The 19,716-nt window shown below is 37.3% G+C and overlaps 1 protein-coding gene across 2 annotated transcripts in view; it reads left to right on the plus strand.

Annotated features, from left to right (window-relative positions):
• SLIT3 (slit guidance ligand 3) overlaps positions 1–19,716 on the plus strand; it is a 414,666-nt gene that overhangs the window by 248,817 nt on the left and 146,133 nt on the right. For both annotated transcript variants that reach the window (XM_035105174.2, XM_035105175.2), the window contains exon 6: positions 3,666–3,737. In XM_035105174.2, coding sequence (XP_034961065.1) covers positions 3,666–3,737 — 72 coding nt within the window. The remainder of the gene's footprint in view (positions 1–3,665; positions 3,738–19,716) is intronic.

The raw sequence follows: 19,716 nt of genomic DNA on the forward strand, positions 1-19,716 counted from the left end.
AAAGATGTGCATATTAGGAGAAATTCACAATGAAATGCTGCTGAATTTTAATGTGGCCCTTAAATAAAGTGTAAACCGATGTGGAAAACTGAAGAGCTGAAAAATGAGAAACTTGAGCGAAGCCAAAATTGGCAAATTTGCCAATCCCTGGTTGCAAATGCTTCAGCTATCCTTATTTACTAGAAACAGCTCCTATTTTAAAAAATATATTTTCATTGAAATTCATAGGCAAGGGGTAGTCTAGTGCCTATTTAAATTATTACTAGCATGCACCCACATGTATTAGAATTCTTCAAATTTACCCAGTGTACCTAGAAAGCTAAATATCTGAAACTGTAAAGCTATACTTGTCTGCTCCAAAGTAAATTCCATTCAGATCAATGAGACTTACAGCTAAGTAAAGTTCATATGACTGTAGCATGAGAGTCAGTTCTTAGAAGAGACAGATGTGACTATGTGCGGTTCTGCTTCCTACATACACCTGATTATGTTTCTGAATGTGTTTGAATTGCAAGTGTTCAATAAGTTGCATCTAACTCCATTGTGAAAGGGGGGGGGATGCAACATTCCAGTTCACAGTGTGTTTGTTTGTACTTATAGAATAATTTGCTTTTTTATAAAAAAAAAATAATTGACAAATGTGCCAATAAAAGAGTAAACAGTGTTAAATCTAAGAAGGAAACGAAAGTGTTATGGGCAGCGTGCTGATGCACATATCACATCTAAATCCAGAGCAGGTTAGGCTGTTTTGTGTTGTATGTTTTTATTATTATTATGCTCCATAAAATATATTCTTAATGTTGTACACCACTTTGGGGATGGGATCTTTTGATAAAGGGGGTGGTATATAAATAGAATTAACAACCACAACAACAATTGCAGAGTACATTAATACAAATATAATCAGCAAGGCAGAGAAGAGCCATCAGCAATGTGTTATGGGAAGGGGGGAGTGAGAGAGAAGGTGGAAGAAGCAGCTCAGGCCTTGACCCTTGAGTCAAAGGTGGAGCCGTGTTATATGTGTGTCTGTATTTTCAATAAACATATATTTTATAGCAAAGAGAATATAACAAACATCAACATTATAACAAATGGTGGAAATGACTTTAATTTATCATTTTAAAAGTTTACAGATAAAGACCAAGGTTTGTATCTGGCTATGTACCTCCGCTTACAAAAGGTTCTTTGCTTGGAGGGGTGGGGGTGGGGCTTCTGTGAGAAAAAAAAGGTTTTTTTGTTCTTTTTGCCTGTAGTCTCATGTGCTGCTCCAGAGAGTTCCCCAAACCACTAGACAAGGGTTGGGGACACAGGAGGCTGAAGAAGGAAGGAGGAGTGGAAAATGCTTTGCCTTCTTTCTCTACACAGAAGTGCCCTCTAGATCAAGGATCCTTCCATGATTGAAGATGCACAGTCTGATACAACCCCAACGAGCTACAAAAGGATTTTCAGTTAATTGTTTTGTAGCCATGTGTAATGCCGTCTCATGCTTCAAAAAGCCAACCTGGCAAGGGTGGAGAAATTGCCTTCTTCCAACAGTTAGCTGATTCATTACTAATTCCAAATCCTTTGAACAGTACTGACATTATTGTTTAAGTGCGTGTGTGTGTGATGATGATGATTTTCTGAGATTGCTATGACCATGATGGTCAAAACAACAATAAATGAAACATGGACAATTTTGTTTAGGTAATTAATTAACAATTTCAAAAGTTTTGAAGGTGTTTTTATACCTGCCCAATACCCCCTAATACAGTTACTTGACTTACTTTTTTTAAAAAAAGTCAGCAAAGTATCTGCACATCTCCAACAATCATCAATACACAGTGTGTAAATGTGTTTCAGACTAAAACAGTTTAAGTACAAGTTTGTCTTTGTTTTCACCTGTGAAATGTTGGGAGGTTTCAGTTACCGGTATGACTTGAGTGGGATTTAAGTATATTCTATTATTTTGCAAACTACTGTATGAAGTCGAAGCCTATTTAGTAACCTGGTCTAGGTTTCTTAGGAATTCCAGTGCTGGCATTGTCGGGACTGGGGGCTTGCTGGAGACATTTTGGGAAGCAGCTTGGAGAAGGATCCAAAACCCTTTCAGTTGCATGGCATGACCCCAAGTGGCAGGAAATTTAGACACACTTCTTAGCATGTCGAAATCTTTCCCGCCTTAAAAGCATGAACAACCACACACAGAGCAGCAAAAAAAAAAAAAATGTATGAAGGAATGCGAAAACATTCCTTCACACTTGCTTCTGTCCTACCAGCTTCAGCCTGGTAGACCATAGAAGGTCTACAATTGGGCAGATGTTTTAGGATTGCAAGCTTAAAAACAAATTTCATGTTAGAAAAAAAATCCTTACCTAATTAGCTATCTTTGTTAACAAAATCTAATTTGTACTTGTTTTTCTTCTTCTTTGTTTTGAAATTCCAACAAAGTTTAAAGGTTTTCTCAGACTCACTGTAAGTAGCAAAATACACCACACCCGTGCTATACGCTACTAGAGAAATAATTCTGGAAGAGGTGGTCTTTATAAAGCCAAAAAATACCACACATGCATATGAAAGAAGTATCAGCAGGCTTGGAGGAGCAGCAAGATTTGTAGATGTATCCAAAAAAAAAACCTTACAAAAGTACAAAGCTCAGCATAATATACTGTATATAAAATTATAATTGCCTAGTCCAGAAATATGAACAGATGTGGCTGTGCCTGGGCCAAGTCAACCCCTGTGTGCAGACATTTTTTTGTGTCATTTTCTGTATTGAATTGGGCAAAGAGTTGTATATCTGTAGGTAGTGTGGAAACACCTGCTGAGATTTTATAATCAGTGATATAAACTGAGATCTTGAAATCAGCATTATAAGGCATTTTCTTCTTTGCATCTTTCTGTTATTTGGTAACCCCTGCATTTACCCAGCATATTCTAAAGTGCCTAAGGAAAAGAATTCACTCCTGGTGTGTGTATTTTTACATTTAATTCCTTGATTAGATCTGACTTGCTTGATATACTTGTAGTAATTCTGTGTTTGGTGGTCAGAAATGTTTCAATAGACAGGCCTACCAGATGGGGCCAGTAACAATGCAGAAAAAACATTGAACCACCACAGACATTTGGTGCTTGGAATAATAAAAAGACTATAAAATTAGATTAGTTGAGTCTAATTTGGAATTGGTATATTCCCCATACACCCTTGAAGCTCTTGGGCAGATAAAGCCTTGAGATTTAGTACTGTCAGGACGGAGGACTACAACTTCCAGTAAAAGGGGGAAAACAGCATTCTGTGAGGTCACGGGGGGCAGCGTGGTGACCTCCAATGATTTACAGGCCTTTAGCTTAATGAAATTGTTTCAGTGACATGACGGTAAAAGCTCATAATGGATTGGATGCCCTAATGTAATGAAATTATTCCCTTCTGCCTTAGAGGGGGGGAGCGCAATTAATATTTACTGAGACCTGACAGGCTTCAGTGTGCTGTAGTATGCAGCTCTTTCAGACAGTCAGTGAAAAGAGACAGAGCAGTGTGGCAGACTACAGGCAAGCTTCCTCCTGGTGACAAGCAAAGACTGCAAGGGGGTGGAGGGACACCTTAGTGACAGGGAAGCTTAGAACATGGTGCTCCAAGGCAGCGTGGTTACCAGGCAAGCCTTCATACTTTTCCTTCCTTCCTGCAGGCAACTGGACAACAATCAGATCAGCTGCATTGAAGATGGAGCCTTCCGAGCCCTGCGTGACTTGGAGATTCTGTGAGTTGACTTTCTGATTTATACGTGTGTGTGCGTGCATGTGTGTGTGTGAGAGAGAGTGAGACAGAGCGAGAGAGTGAGAGAGTGTGTGCGTGCATTTGGGCATGCATGCATGCGTGCATGCATACTGCAGTCCCATTATTTCAGTGTTAGCATCTTTTCTTTTTCTCTCGCTCTCTTTTTCCTAAAGTGTGTAGCCAGCGAAGAGAAATTTTCTCACTTGCTGACTTGATGTTACTGTTAATTCAACCATAAAAGAAGGCTTTGGTTCTATGGTCCTTAGAAGCCACAGTGGGTTTTGTACCGAACAGATTGGGTTTAATAGGTTCTAAAGCACATTGTTTTCTGTATACTAACAGCTAGAACCTGTATTTTTATGGATAGGAGGGTGGCTAACAGGTCTGAGTGGTGTAGTATTTGGAAGCAGTTTACAATTGACCTAGTCAGAGTGAAATAATTGTTAAACATACAGAAAGAGCTTTGGCATGAAAACACAATGGCTGAGAGGAAATCCCATTGTGAGGATTATGACAATCCCATTGTTAGGATTGTGATTTAGTATATGAGCAATGTGAACAACCTCTAATTTTAAAGATGCATTTTAAAATATATATGACCTCCTCATACTATTTGTTCTTGAGCATATTACTGGTATTTCTAATAATTACTAAAATTTACAAATTGTGGCCACCTTACCAAAGTCTTTTGCACACTGTAATTAAGAGTCTCCTTTGTAATGGTTATAATGTGCTCTTACAAAATAGTTGTGCCTTGCAAAGAGAGGCTGATCTCAGCCACATATGCAGGCATCATTGAATGCACCCAACATTAGTCATATTAAAAGCAGACCCAATAAAATTAATAAACATGCCTAACTTAGGTCCATTAATTTCAGTGGGCATACTCTGAGTAAAATTTTGTTGGATACAATCTTATATCCTTGTGCTTACTCCTTTTTAAAATCACACTAAATGATTTCGATGTTAGTCACTTACATAGAAGTTTTCAGATGATGTGGAGAAAGTTATTAAGTTTTTACTTTGTACCTCAAACCAAGGATGTTCTGAAGATATTTCACTTCATTAGTATATCAATGAATGCTCTCAAAATTTACAGGCTGTGATGGTAAATGGGATTAGGCCTTATTGAGCCTAAGGCTCAAAAAATAAGTTGTGGTCACCTAGAGGCCACATAGTTTATTTGCAGGGCAGGCGTGTCTCTCTACATGTTGCCCTTTTAATTACATTGTGGTCGCATACTGTATATACAAGAACCCTATTAACTAAAGTCTAGATGTGCTCATGGTGAGACAACGCCCTTTTTGCACATCCAGCGGCCCTGCCCATTTCTTAGTCCTGTTGTTTGCTGTGAACTAGAATCCATTAATGTCTTTTGGAAATAAGCTTGGAAACTTGTTTTCTACATGTGGTTCAGACATTGGAGTGCTGCTATTAAATGAATAAATTCATTCATTCAAGTTCTGATTAGTGATTGGAGAGATGCTCAGTGGCAGTCCCCACAGTGTCATTTAAAAAAGAAGAAGATATATTTTTATCTAGTATTGTTGTGATTGCCAATGTGGGCGGTAAATAAGGCATTTTGTATTTGTTTTTATTAACCCGCCCCCCAAAAAGTAAAAATATTTTTTAAAATGTTTCAATTTTTGTCTAACTGTTTACCAGAAAAGTTACTATGGTTCTGCGGAAATACATTAAATAGTAAGATATTTTGCCTTTCCCACAAGATCTTCAGTTCTCTAAATGTCCAGTAAGTTTGATTTTAAACGTTCTTTTGGAATTTTTAGAATATTTGAAGAATACAGGAATTATGGTTTTAACAAGTGACACCAAATAATGTCAGTCAGAATTAAAATCATCTTAAACTTTCTAGAGAAACATGTGAAATAGTAACATTCAAAATTGTGAATAATTTATGATGTACTGAACAATTGCCTATATTTATGAGATAGTTAAGTCCCAATGACACTCAAAGTATTTTATAAACAGAATAGGTGCTTTTTCTAGGCATGCAACAACTTCTGCTGTGGCTCCTATGACTAGAAAATTGTGCATTCATATTGTGCGAGTAACTTAAGACTGCTGAACTGTTTGAGTGATTAGCACAACATATTTGCATTAGAATGGGTTGCATAAAAATGTCTCATGTATATTCTTATGCAATTTGAATATTTTTTTCAATGGAACCTTCATGGTTATAATTTTACGCCATTTGATTTATTCAAATTCACACTAATAAAATCAGGGGAAGAGGTTTCCTTCCAATGTTTAGGATTATAGAGCAAACTGATTGGCCAAGAATTTAGATGTAATCCTATAATTGGCATCATTCCTTCATAGTTGACAAACATCCATTTTTGTCGATGTGATAGAAGATATGTAAGACTTTCATATTATTCTCAACAGAAAATACGCTTGGGCCAGGGAAAAATTAACCGCAGTAGTAGGCTTTGCAGTAGCTAGCTAAACAGTGGGTCAAACTTCGTGATATTGCTGATCATCATTATGGCAAATAAGTTGAGCCCAGAATTGTTATGTTAGCATTTTATGATATCTAGTAATGGTTGGTGTGTTGCCATTTACTTTCCTTGCAATAACACACAATATCGAGTCATACATAAGACTTTCTTCAGTTGCAGTATACTCTACTGTTACAAAAAGTGAATGAAATTTCCACAAAGAATAAGTTGGCTGCCTAAATTGAGTTATTTATTCTATTGCAGTATTAACATAATAATTGTTCTGAGAGAAATAATAGAAACAATATAGCAATTAAAACCAAGTATTGTAGATAGTCATAAAGATGGGGGGAAATTTTACCAAAAGACTTTTAGTTTCTAAATTAAAAAGTTTTAGATTGAAAGGCACATCTCTACATGGTCAAATCACTTAAGTTTGTATACAGAATGGCAATTTTTACAGAGGGCTTTTACTGAGTGACCACGTACCTTTGTATGTGCATGTATACATCTCACGGCGCTTCTCTTGCGTATCCCCATTTAAAACATTTTATATTTCTACTTTGTTGGCGTGCCAGATCCTTAATCCTTAATATGGTGAATTAACCACTGGTCAATTATCTGTTGGCTGAAATCTGATGGTATTGCACACATTGTCTTCAGTAGAATCAGGGTAAGCTAATGCAATTGTAATAAAATAGCAAATTTGTGATTTCAATTTATTATGACACTTCAACTACACATAATAACTCAGTAAGCTTTTCCTCAATATTTTCCTTATTGAAATAGCATGTTTGTCATATGTCACATGTACCGTTTTTGATTTGTGATAACATTGTATCAACAGTTAACCTAATATTTTCTATTTAATAAAAAATAGTTGTTCAATAGTCGTACCCTATTCCCTAAAGTATGTGTATTTTAGCTGCCCTTTTATTTTGGCCCTAAAAGGACTACAATCAACATATGCATTGTGGAAATACGCTGCCTCCATTTTCTTTTCACATCCTCGTTTACATTTGAGGATTGTATTTCAGATATGCATAGCATATACGAACTTGCATCTGCTTTCAAATGAAAGCTGCCTGGGGAGTTCCACTGTTTGGTTTTCAGTTTTTAAAAATAAAAATAAAAAATGAAATGAAGGGATGAAATGAGTCAGAATTAGACTTTTTGCTCCTTAGAACATGCTACTTGTCTGTTTGAGATCTTTGCCAGTGCTGACTAGAAAATAGTACTTTGTAACACACTCCAATCTGTCAAATTACCTTTTATCTGTAAGGCGAACCTCAGACTATGACAAAAATATATATGGTACATAAAGTGGTCAGGTTTTTGTCTTTAAATCTCATTCCTAAAAAGACTCTTTAGAGAACATGAATTTAAATTGATTTATTTATCAACTTGCCACTTTGTTGATATATATATATATATATATATATATATATATATATATATATATACCTAATTAGATGCAATGTTTAAAATCATGACATAATTCTAAGTAATTGAGATGTCACTGCTTAATGAAAATCTATAAATGGCAAGAGGATATGATTTGTTGTTCCGTTGTGCACCAAGTATAATCAGTTTAGGCAATTAGGATTAATTTGAATTGTGCAAGTTGCTTTCCTAACTATATAAGCACTATATGAGCAGAATATTTAATGAAGACCCTGATTTTCCACTTAACGTGAAAATTCAACTTCTTCTGTCATACAATAGTTTAGATATAGAGTAGAATGCAATAGAATAGATGCCCTTGCATTTACAAAAGGGGAGGGTTGATCCAGTGAATGCTCTGCTAATAGAAGAAGCGAATTCGATTTTCAGAATTTTTTCCTTGCCCCTGCAGCCTTTCATTCCATCTTCCACCGTTTTGAATAGTCTCCCAACCCTCTTGAGCTGCCTTGGGAGAGGCGATACTCGGGGCTGCAGGGTGGGAAGGAGGAAATTGGTGGAAAATGTCTCACTGTATTAGTGGATGCATCTACTGTACAAAAAAGCCCTTCCTTGGGTGCAAAGGCACCATTTAGATTCCACTGATAAAACAATTCCTAGTTTAAATCTGATATAGTTAGTGTGGAAGAGCGGAATGAATTTACATTATAATTATGTCACTAGTAGCGGTAATGTACTGTTTTTTGATCCTACAACTGAGAAACCAACAATTTGTTACAGCTACCGGTATAATTTTTGGAATTTGGTCAGTTAGAGAACTAAAAAAGTCTCATTTTAAATCAGATGTAATAGGAAGAAAATCAGATTGTCCCTTCCTTGCCTCATTCATTTTGATGTTTGGAAGATCAAAATACACACTGATTGACTGATTATTTTGATCCAACATGCAGAAAGATTTCTAGGGAAATGACTAGTTCCTCCTATCTTTGATTCACTAGCAATCTGGATGGACTCCAGCAGAAAGCAGTATAGGAACATCCACTAATTTTCCTTATCAGTTGCTGTCCCATTGTAGATCATTTTAGCAAAGGAGCAACGTGCTAAAAAAATCTAGCACCAGCAGTTTCAATTTCCTTTTTTGGAATCAGATTAGACATATGAGAAGCCACGTTGAAATCATTTAGATCTGTGCTTTTTAGGACATCATTTCAGGAAAAAGCAACCCCTAATGTGCACTGAATAGAAACCTATTATGGGAGATTGTCCACCTCTTTCCACGTATCTGCCTACAAGAAACCAGCAATGCTGTCTTGGAGCTAAAAAGAAGTGGATTTTAATTGTGTCTAGTAAGATACAGCTCTCTTACAGAGCATATGGAGATACTTGAGACAATCTCCTGACTGTTACGTATACTGGAAATATGAGAGTAAACACAACAGTGGCCAGATGGCATCAAGGTGACAGGTTTTATATCATCTACCAGCGGTAGGAGAACAAGACAACAGAGACTGTATTTAATAGACTAAATTTATTTATTTGAAAAGTCCCTGGTGGCTATAAAGGTAGTAGGGAAGGGTTTGGATATCTGTGTAAATATCTTGATAAGTTCTCTGTTAGTGCTGTAATAATGCAGTTATACACTGAGTGTCATTCCAAATTACGGTATACTGATGAACATTTCAATAAAACAGCAGTTTCAACCCAAAAACACAATCTGTGGTGGAAAGAATTTAGGTTCTCTAGCACATGTACGTTCTATGGTATATGCTATCCTTCCCCTATCTTGTGCCCTCCAGACTACAAATCCCATCCATCCCAGCCAGCCTGGCCAATGTTCAGGGATGATGTGAGTTGCAGTTCAACATATGAAGGGCTCCAGGTTAAAGAAGGCTAGTGTATGCTATTACCGGTAATTGTGCTGGCCCTTCCATGTAGAACTCCACTTTTTGTGCTACAAATAATTACATCTATTTATTATTATTTAAAAAGCAAAGCATACGTACACACACTTTCATTCCCAAATTGCTTTTAATGGCATGTTTCATGCTGTTATTTTTGCTATCCCCTACCACTCTCCGTATAGGGAAGTTTTTAATATTTAATGTTTTACTATGGTTTTTTATTTTGCTGGAAGTCTCCCAGAGTGCCTAGGGAATTATGTTATTTATTTGTAGGGGACGTGGGTGGCGCTGTGGTCTAAACCACTAACCCTCTTAGGCTTGCCGATCAGCAGGTTGGCGGTTCGAATCCCTGCAAGGGAGTGAGCTCCCATTGCTCTGTCCCAGCTTCTGCCAACCTAGCAGTTCAAAAGCATGCCAGTGCAAATAGATAAATAGGTACTGCTGTGGCAGGAAGGTAAACGGTGTTTCCATGCGCTCTGGTTTTCGTCGCAGTGTTCCGTTGCACCAGAAGCGGTTTAGTCATGCTGGCCACATGACCCAGAAAGCTGTCTGTGGGCAAACACTGGCTCCCTCGGCCTGAAAGTGAGATGAGCACTGCAACCCCATAGTCGCCTTTGACTAGACTTAACCATCCAGGTGTCTTTTACCTATGTTATTTATTTAGTCAGTTAACAAAATTGATATACATACCACTAGACTGGACCCCACCCCACCCCCGTAAACTCTATAAGTATTTTTCAACAATATAAAAGGAAGGTTTAAAAATTGTTAGGTGTTGGTAAAGCACCCAACTTATTTGGAAAAACTTTGCTTTGTGAGGTACCTGAATTGTGCATCAATCCCCAAAACCCATTCCCCAAGGAAATAAAGACACAATGGACACAGAATTTTAGTTTAAATGTTAATGGGCAAATCTTGGCCACAGCTTTATTGAAAATACACAAATGTGACTGCTATTGGCTTAGGCATTGGTATCAAACTATAACTGGCTCCTACCCACCCTGTAGGAAGCCTGGAAGGGTAAACAACCAGCAGGGGGATCTCCATCAATACGAATTGATTGGTGCTCAGCCCTGGGGTTCCCTGGCATGGCCCTAGCCCCTCTCCGGGCTTCGGACAAGATCCAGACCCTTGGATTCCTTTAACGGAATACCCTATTAATGGGAGGGGCAGGTGATGGCCGGATCTCCCCTCCCCACATTCCCCCAACCCACTGCCTAACCGCCAAACCTTTCAAAGTTGTGACAATTGCTAAGGAGTAGGCAAAAACCAAGTGGCCACAGCCAATCTGCCACATTGGAAAAAAATCCTATCCGGCCCCTGTTCGAAAACAGGCGACCAACCAAAGTCCAAAGCAAGGCCAAACACGACCTAATTAACGGGTGGGTGAGTGGGTGTTCGGCAGCACGAAGCAAGAGGGAGTCCCCACATCGTGCTGCTGAATAAATACCCCCAACCCTCAACCTTGCCATATCGCCCATTGGCTAAAGGCCATTGGCATAATAGTGGCATCACCGGCTGGAGCAGGGCAAGCCCTGCCCCAAGCCAGTTGGGGAAGAGTTCCAGGTCTGTGCACAACATGGACCCTTTGTTAGGAGGATCCAATTTGTTGAGCTGTAAGGACATTCTCCTCCGTTCCTTACATTAACATCATAAAGTATGCCCATACTATACTGGTGCCCATACGGTGCCCATACAGTGGTTTTGTGCTTTATAGATTATTATGACAGTGACTTGAAATACTGTGATCTTTAGATATGATGTTAAGTTCTTACCAAGGAGCTCTCATGGTGTCAGTGACAACTGGAATGAAAAACAATTGACATGCATGTAGATGCAATTTCAACACTGTTGAGCAAATAAATGTGCATGCATTTTGTTCAGGGATGATAGTTTTAGAAATGTTTCTAAAGATCCTTCACAGGCAGAAAGCAAGATATTTTAGTGCTTTAGAAACAAGACATCTACTGTGTTAGAAAATGGAACATAGCAATTTTCTCTCTCTCAGTCTGAAATGTCCTGAAATCAAATAAAAGTGGGAAAGAACATAATTTTGAAATATTTTGGAATGTAGGCATCTTACACAAAAAGGTTCATGATGAAAATATTGCTCTGTATCTTGTTCGTTGTCTGATGATCTTGAATTTATTTCTTTATAGAACTCTTCTGTTATATTGTGCTCATTTGAGAACATTCTAGAGCTGTTTTAAATTGTTGTATCCTCACAGCTGATGGAGTTAAAACAATATAGCTGATGAACATTTAGAAAATAGTGCGAACAGACACATCCACATATTTGTTCTGCAGGCATGTACTATTTTTTTTTTTGTCGTTAGAAGTTGTCTCCTCATACTTTTTCTTCATTAATCTCTCTTTTACCTAAAAGGAGATTTGGTAGAGTTGTTTAAAGGGAATCTTCATGTGGTATTTGACCATAGGTTTCTCTTTGGAATTATTTTGTGTGAGATTAACTGCCCACAGTTTGAACTATGGGGGGTGAGATGTTTGAAAAATAGTACAGTGGTACCTTGGTTTACAACCATAATCCATTCCGGAGGTCCCGTTGTAAACCAAAATAGGTTGTAACCCAAGGTGCACTTTCGCCAATAGGGCATCCCCCCAAAAAAGGATTGGAATCAAAAAAAAATTATGGGTTGTGATCCAAAAAAAGGGACACGCACTTCTGGGTTTGACGTAGTTGTAATCCAAAACGGTTGTAATCCAAAGTGGTTGCAACCCAAGGTACCACTGTACTTGAAGTCCTGTGGAGGCAGCTTCTGAAAAGGAATTCAGCAGTGTGGTTTTGGTCCATGCCATACCTGTTTACATCAGAGACAAGACATTGTTTGCTATGGGACAGTGTTTGGGGGTGATAAGAGTTGAAAGAGCTTCTTAAAGCTACCTAGTGTTCCTACCTGCAGATTTTTCTGCAAATAGCTATATAGCCAGATATTGTACTTTGATGTACCTGTAAGAAAAGCAATAATGTAGATTAAAGCAGAAAATTTAAATTCAGTACTTTGAAATGATTCTATTCTTCCCAAATCAGAACTATATCATTTACATCAACCATCAGTGAGATTGAACAATGGCTATAGTAGGACCTAATTTCCATTCCACTCACCTGCTCTATTCAGCTGCATCTAGATACTGATTATGCTGGAATTTAACAAATTTACTTTTTGGGACTACAGGAAAAAATCGTATTTTAGTGCACAATTTTATTTGTCATATGTGTGTGAGCTAGATTAATAAAGCCTGGATAGTTTGGTCCATTTGCTTCATTTAAAAATGAAAAATTGGGATCAAAATTAAGGTAGTCTGTAACTTAGACTCAAACTAATTAAGACAGAGATGAGGCCATCACTGAAGAGCTGTGCTTTAATGGAGATTATCTCAGTGTGACTTGGAGTTCTTAGTTACGAGTATTTCTGCATTCTAGTTTTCTAGGCCCTGCATGGTGTCATCCACCAGACCTCCCATATTTTTTGTGGTGAAATACTTGGGCTAATCAGTTTCAGATTTGCATTTGGCCATGCAGTAGTACATGAACTGCCGCAATGCGGTCCCTATGACACCATCTTTGAAGACCACTCAGATTCTCCCAAAACAAGATGAGGTTGCCTGCCTGCTGGGCGGGGTTAGTAGATGGGAGCTTATTTTATCTCTTCCCCAACTGCAGAGTCTGTCTATTTGCTTCTGGGTGTAACTCAGGTGGGTTGTGTTATCTTACAGCCATCTCTTACTACTGCTTCTGCAATTGCATTTGAAACGCAGGTGAGACGCTTATCTCAACAGTTTTAGACTTGAACTTTTGGGACAGACTTCTTTTAATGGACTGGTATTCTATTATCTGTAAGTGCTTAATATTAAAATAAAATAAATATTTCTTACCAAATTTAAGACAAATAATATTTAGTTATTTAGTGAATAATATTTACTTATTAAGAAATAAGGAACAATTTATTAATTTAATGCTCTTTTGTAACTTTTGTTTGTGGGTGTGCACAAGTGAGTATTAAGCATCTAATACTCACAGTTAGTATTAAACATCTATATTTAAATTTTTCAACATTTTGGTTATATTTAAATATGTAGAACCAGTATTATTGGAGAAAGGCTTAAGGAAGCTTCTCTTGCAGGGTAAATGGGTGCTTCTAATTAACTGCATTTTTTAAATAAAAAAACCCAAAACTTTAATATAGATGTTTCATCTCTTAGTTTGTGAATCTGGAAGTATTTTATGCAGATTTTAATGCAGATTATTCACAGGAGTTATTTGTTTATGTATATGTGAATCTGTGAGAAAGACAGAGAATAAAGTGATCTGCTTTTGACAGGTTGACTCAGTTTGGCTCCATGTTCAGTCACCATAACTGTACCTGATTTCTTCATTTTTGCAATAAATTTATGAAAGTAATGGTGACCAATAAAATTTTCAGCCTTTGAAATTGAACCGTTTTAAGGCAGTAATATAATATCAGAGTTTTGTGAATAAAGACAAACTCTGTGATGAGTGTTGTTACTACCATTAGATAGCTGTTAACATGTGATATGTGTGCCTTCCAAGACTCAATGCACTTAAAGGCATGCTACTGATCTTAATATTTCCGCCAGAGACTGAATGTGCGAGTCTCCATTGAGACATGGTATCCTTCTTTCCACCAGTGTTATAGTGTATTTTGCAAACATTGAGATTTGATTTATGTTGGCTGTTGCTTCCTTGTTGGATTAATAATTTAACAAATTATTTAACTACATAAAGTACTGGTATGGAGAGAAAATTGCATGTGTAACATACTTGGTTGAGTCAAAAATATCATATTTCCCATTGCTTCTCCTTGACAGAGTTAAATTTGAACAATTCTCTGGGCTGGAGCTAGAATCGTACAAGTAGGAGCAAACTGTTGAAGAGGGTAGATTTGTTCTGCCTTGTCCTCATATTCTGTTAGCAGAGCTTTTAGTGGGGCTTTTAAAACCTCGTTGTTTGCCCTTAAACACCCCTAGTGGTCAAATGGAGAGAATAGACACAACATTAGGAGTATGTTGTGTGCCGCAATGCGACACTTGGCTGCAGGGCAGCAGCTGGATCAGTGCCAATTCTGGAAGAAGATGAATACTTTCACTGATATGGTCATAATTGTTCTGAACAAGTCTTAAAACCACTCTTGCTGTCTTTCGCTGCACATAAGAAGGCAACCAGTTTCTTTATGCAGCTATTATCCAGGGCTGGCCTGATAATTTTCTAGAGGTAAATTGTATACGCTTAATAGCTATGAATGATTCTTTGCTGTGTGTTTTGAAATTTTAAAAATATATATTAACTTACTCTGAATATAAACTGCTAAGATATTCTCTACACTCGGTATCCTGGCACAATAAGTTTTAAGTATACATTTCAAACATACATCTATCATCATCATCATCATCATTATCCCTAATTTTCAGGCAAGCAAGAGGTAAGTCTGTTTTCTTAGTTTTCTTCTGGGATAGAGTTTGCTTTCTTCTTGAATACTCCAGCATTTATTTTGTTTTAATATCTTGACCTTGGAGTACTTGCCACAGCATTTTTTCCCTACCATACATAGGCGCCACCAGTTTTATATAATTTTTAAAAAGGGATTGAAAATTCTCAAGGTTCATCCTCCATTTTGCAGCAGTCAGAACAAAGAGTAAGGATGAAATCAAATGCTGCCACTCTGCACATGGAATGTATTATGATGCAGCAGAGATGTCCACTAACTTAAGAAAAGCAAAAGTGATTTTCACTTACTGTATTCTTCCTCTACTGCAGGGAACCCTCCAGAACAGCATGGAAGATAGCACAGAGGTGCAGCTGAGGGGGAAATTGTCAAAAAAAATACCTTTTCTTATTTTTATTTTTTACAGTAGCAGATGCTACAACTGGATCAGCATTGGATTCTATCCCATGCCATGCTAATTTGGCTAAAATTTAAGAATTATTTCCATAATCCTTAAATACATTTCAGACAGTGAAATGTAAGCGCTTTATGGAGAAAGCATTAATTAATTGAAAAAAGGTATTGTCATACTGGCTTTCTCACATTTGCTAGAGACAGTTATGCATAGAATATTTGCAAGAGCTTAAATTTTGCACTTCTTGGAGGACAAAAGCTTAGTATTAAAAAAATAACACACAAGCATTTTGGTGATTCTTGGCGCTTAGAATTTACCTTCCGCCTTTCTTTTTTCATAATGAAATGAAGCACTGGGCAGGCATTTCCAGTACTTAAATCAGAAATCAGATTTTCCCAAATACAGAAGATGGGATCTAATTATGTTATGCTCATGTATAGTAATACTAATCTGTGAAAAATGATAACTGTAATGTCAGCTTCTTCTTCTTCTTCTTCTTCTTCTTCTTCTTCTTCTTCTTCTTCTTCTTCTTCTTCTTCTTCTTCTTCTTCTTCTTCTTCTTCTTCTTCTTTACATAGTGGAGAAGTTGTGGGAATTTAATATAATTGTTTCTTTTCCCCCAGGAAGGGATACATGTTTCTTTTTCAGTAAACAAAGCAAAACAGAACTATAGACTTAAATTCATGTGAACTCTACATCTCACAGCATTTCACATTAAACTGCTTTAAGTGTGCTGAGATAATGGAGTAATATTAGGATAACTACTAATTAATTTATTATTATTAATAGAGCACAAAATAATTTTTACTAAATCAGAGCAATTTTATTGGAAGCTGCCAAGATTCGTAATTTGAGAACTTTATAAATCTGTGTAATTTCAGTTTCAAAAACTGTTCAGTCACTATTTTACAATGTAGGCTTTTTTGTTTTTTCTAATAATATGCACCAAAATTGCTGTTCTTGCCATTTCTGTATCTGTTCAAACCTACTTGCTATTTGACTGCATTTTGTCAATATACTGTAATTCCATTTTGATTATAGGTTTTCTCCCACTCTTAGATTAGTCTGGGCTGCCATCTTTTATCCTAATATATGTATTTAATTATTGCATTTTTTTATTGATCTAGATTGTGTTTCCTATTGCAAACTACTGGGCATAACTGATACAAAATGAGTAGCATTGTAATGTTCAAATAAGTAAAAACTGATCAATAATACTGGAGCCTTAAACAACTATACCTGCATTATGATACACAGAGTTCTTGGGAAACCATGGGTGAATAGAGACAACTATTTATTAACTGGGTAACTCAAAGTGATGCACAGGTGGTGAGCCACTTCGTGAGCTTGTCATCTCTAAACGTCATGCCACATGGTGAAGAGAATTTTACCACTATCCATTTTCCTCAGCTTTCTGGTGGAGTACAGAGATATGGTAACATTTCTCCTTTTTATTTGGCAGCACACCACACTGTAATTATTACAGACTACTGGTCTGCCAAGTGATTGTGTAGACCAGAGCTTTCCAAACTGTGTGTTGTGAGACATGTGCTGGCGGCAGTGTGTAGGTGTGTCACATGAATGCTTCCCGCACTTCTCCCGGGGTTTGAAAGGGGTTAGTTTAACTCTGGTTTGCTAGTAAAACTGAATTACTGTGTTGCAAAATGATGCATGTATAAAAAAAATCTGTCACCAACATGAAAAGTTTGGAAAGCTTTGATCTAGACAGTGTTAAGTCATCATTTGGTAAGTGGTTGCTATATTACCTAAGGAAACCCAGGCATATATAACATCGTGTTTTGGAATCAACATATAATAGTTTAGGATAAAAATAGCAGATTTTTTCCAGTCATGCATTAGAAAGCATGATTCAAGGAATTTATTAACATAAAACAGCTATTGTGGTGATAGGTGTCCTCCAGTCTTTTGTTCTGGAGATGGGACTGCTTGGTGGGATTGATGTGTGCTTTCTCCTGGTCTTGAACTAGAACTGAGGTTTGAAGAATGAGTATGATTAAATTAATTTCATTCTCTGTTCTGAATGAAGACATTTTCAATACAGCCTTACTAGTAGTTATACATTGAGTATTCGACAGGCCTCTTCGCTAAATAGAATTGTACTAGTGTGCCCTGCACAAGAGTTGTGGACTAATATTGTTAAATTGAATCATATAAGAGTTTATGTGTTTCTCACACATGCACAAAGCAAACAGGAAACCACCAGAAACTTCAAAAGACTTTTCTTATTTCCAATATGCTATTCTTTATCTTTAAATCTGCTTGTATGAGTCATTTCATGAAAGCAGAGTTGATGAAAAGGCTTTCACCCTTCCACCCTACTCTCTTATTTTCCCTGGAAAAATGAAGGCAATGAAATTGGATGGGAAATATATCTGGGATGCTCTTAATGGAGTTTCCATTGCGCTTGGAGGATCAAAGTTCTAAGAACAACAAGAAGCAATAGCAATTTTGGTGCAGACTAAGAAAATGTCAGCTTTGAAAATGTTAACTAAAAGAATCAAACATGTTTACATTCCTTTTGCTCTTAATGATATAAAGAACTCGCTGGGGAAGAGATTTTTTGTCAAGCCCCTAATCTCATTAGCATAGTGTTCAAGTAGGGTTGAAGTGCAAGTTAAATTCAATATGTGGTTTGCTGTTTCTTCTATTTAAATAGGAGCTTACAATTTTGAAATAGGAACTGTGGTGGTGATGGTTTATCTATCTCAGACCACAGGGGTGTTGGAAAAATATTTAACCGTTCCGCCACATGCCATGACCTAGATATAAATCCCAATTCAGGAGTTGCTATATCTATAGGAAAGAGGCTACTGTTTACAGTTAATGTTAGCAATCTGGTTGATCCTTGTTTCAGTTTAAATCTGCATATTTCAGTTTAAATCTGCATATTGTGCCTGAGTCCCATTGCCAGCCCTGTGGCAACATTAGCTGCATTAGGCATGATAAATAGAAAGGTGGGACATTTACTCCCTATTAATGTTTCTGGAGTGCCATGGCATGCCACCTTTTGACTTCCTCTCTCTGCTACCCCTCAATTATTGGCCATGTTTGCAGACATAAACAAAAAAATATTTACACAGCCTCATAAAGCAAAGTTGTTTCTTCACACAATTTACTCAATTCCCTACTGCAAGGTGTGATGGTGGCTGTTTGCTTGGTTAGATGTTTTAAGTGGATTAGACAAATTATGGAAGATAGGTCTATCAAGGGCTATTAGCTGTAATAGCTAAATGTTTAGGGACACCACTGATATACCAGATGCTAGAGACAAACGATAGGGGAATGCCATCACCCTCATGCCTGGCTGGTGAACTTCCAGGAGCATCTGGCTATTAAAACAGACTGCTATATTAGATGGACCTTGGTCTGACCTAGCAGGCATTTTATATTCTGACAGCCAAATCCTGCATTTTTGACCCATATGTACCGTAAATATTTTTATTTATTTATTTGCACAATAAATTCCCCAGCACAACTTCATTCCTTACGTAGGGCTTGTAAAAGACAATTTACCATTCAATTAACTGTCCTCAAAATGTTAATTTCCTTTCCAGCCCTCATTTTTCTCAGTCATACTAGCTTAGACCAGAGCTTTTGCATTGAACTGTTAATGAGGGGTGACCTATAAGCCCCAATCACATATGCTGAACAATATCCCAGCCCAGACTATTCCTCTGCCAAAACTGCACCACATCTCCAAAGAGGTGCACTTTTAAAAACGAGCAGCTGGTGCCTAGCAGCCAGTCACATTGATAAACCAACATGCCTATACTTCATCCATATTGTGCTCCAACCTTCAGTGTGGGGCTGTTAAGGAGCAGGGGTTGATGGGAGTTGTAGTTCATCACCATCTAGATCCCTACAGCTGTCCTAAGGGAAGAAACCACAGTAAAATCAATGTACATTTATTTTTACTGTGGTGCTTTTGGTCACAATACATTGGTTCAGTGTGGTGTGTGTACTGAATAAAGATTCTCTGCTGGCTGTTTGTCAGGTATGCATATTCCTTTTAGATAAGTCTGCATTGTTATCTGGGGTACCCGTGAACATATATCAAGTAGTAGTGTTTTACTATCAATACAGCATTGCATTGTGTAGAATTCTTGTTCCACTATATTAAACTGAATTAATATTTGGTAGTAAATGACAAGAGGCATGAAAGTTAGTTCCTGCGAGTTGTGGAACACTCCTTTTACACCCAGATACACAGATAATACTGTTGGAGTCAATTACATAGTGTTCTGTGGACTTACACACACCTCTTCCAGAAATGACACTGAGGTATAGCAGTGATCTAATTGAA

The sequence above is a fragment of the Zootoca vivipara genome, chromosome 2, assembly GCF_963506605.1.
Source record: "Zootoca vivipara chromosome 2, rZooViv1.1, whole genome shotgun sequence".
Classification (NCBI taxonomy): domain Eukaryota; kingdom Metazoa; phylum Chordata; class Lepidosauria; order Squamata; family Lacertidae; genus Zootoca; species Zootoca vivipara.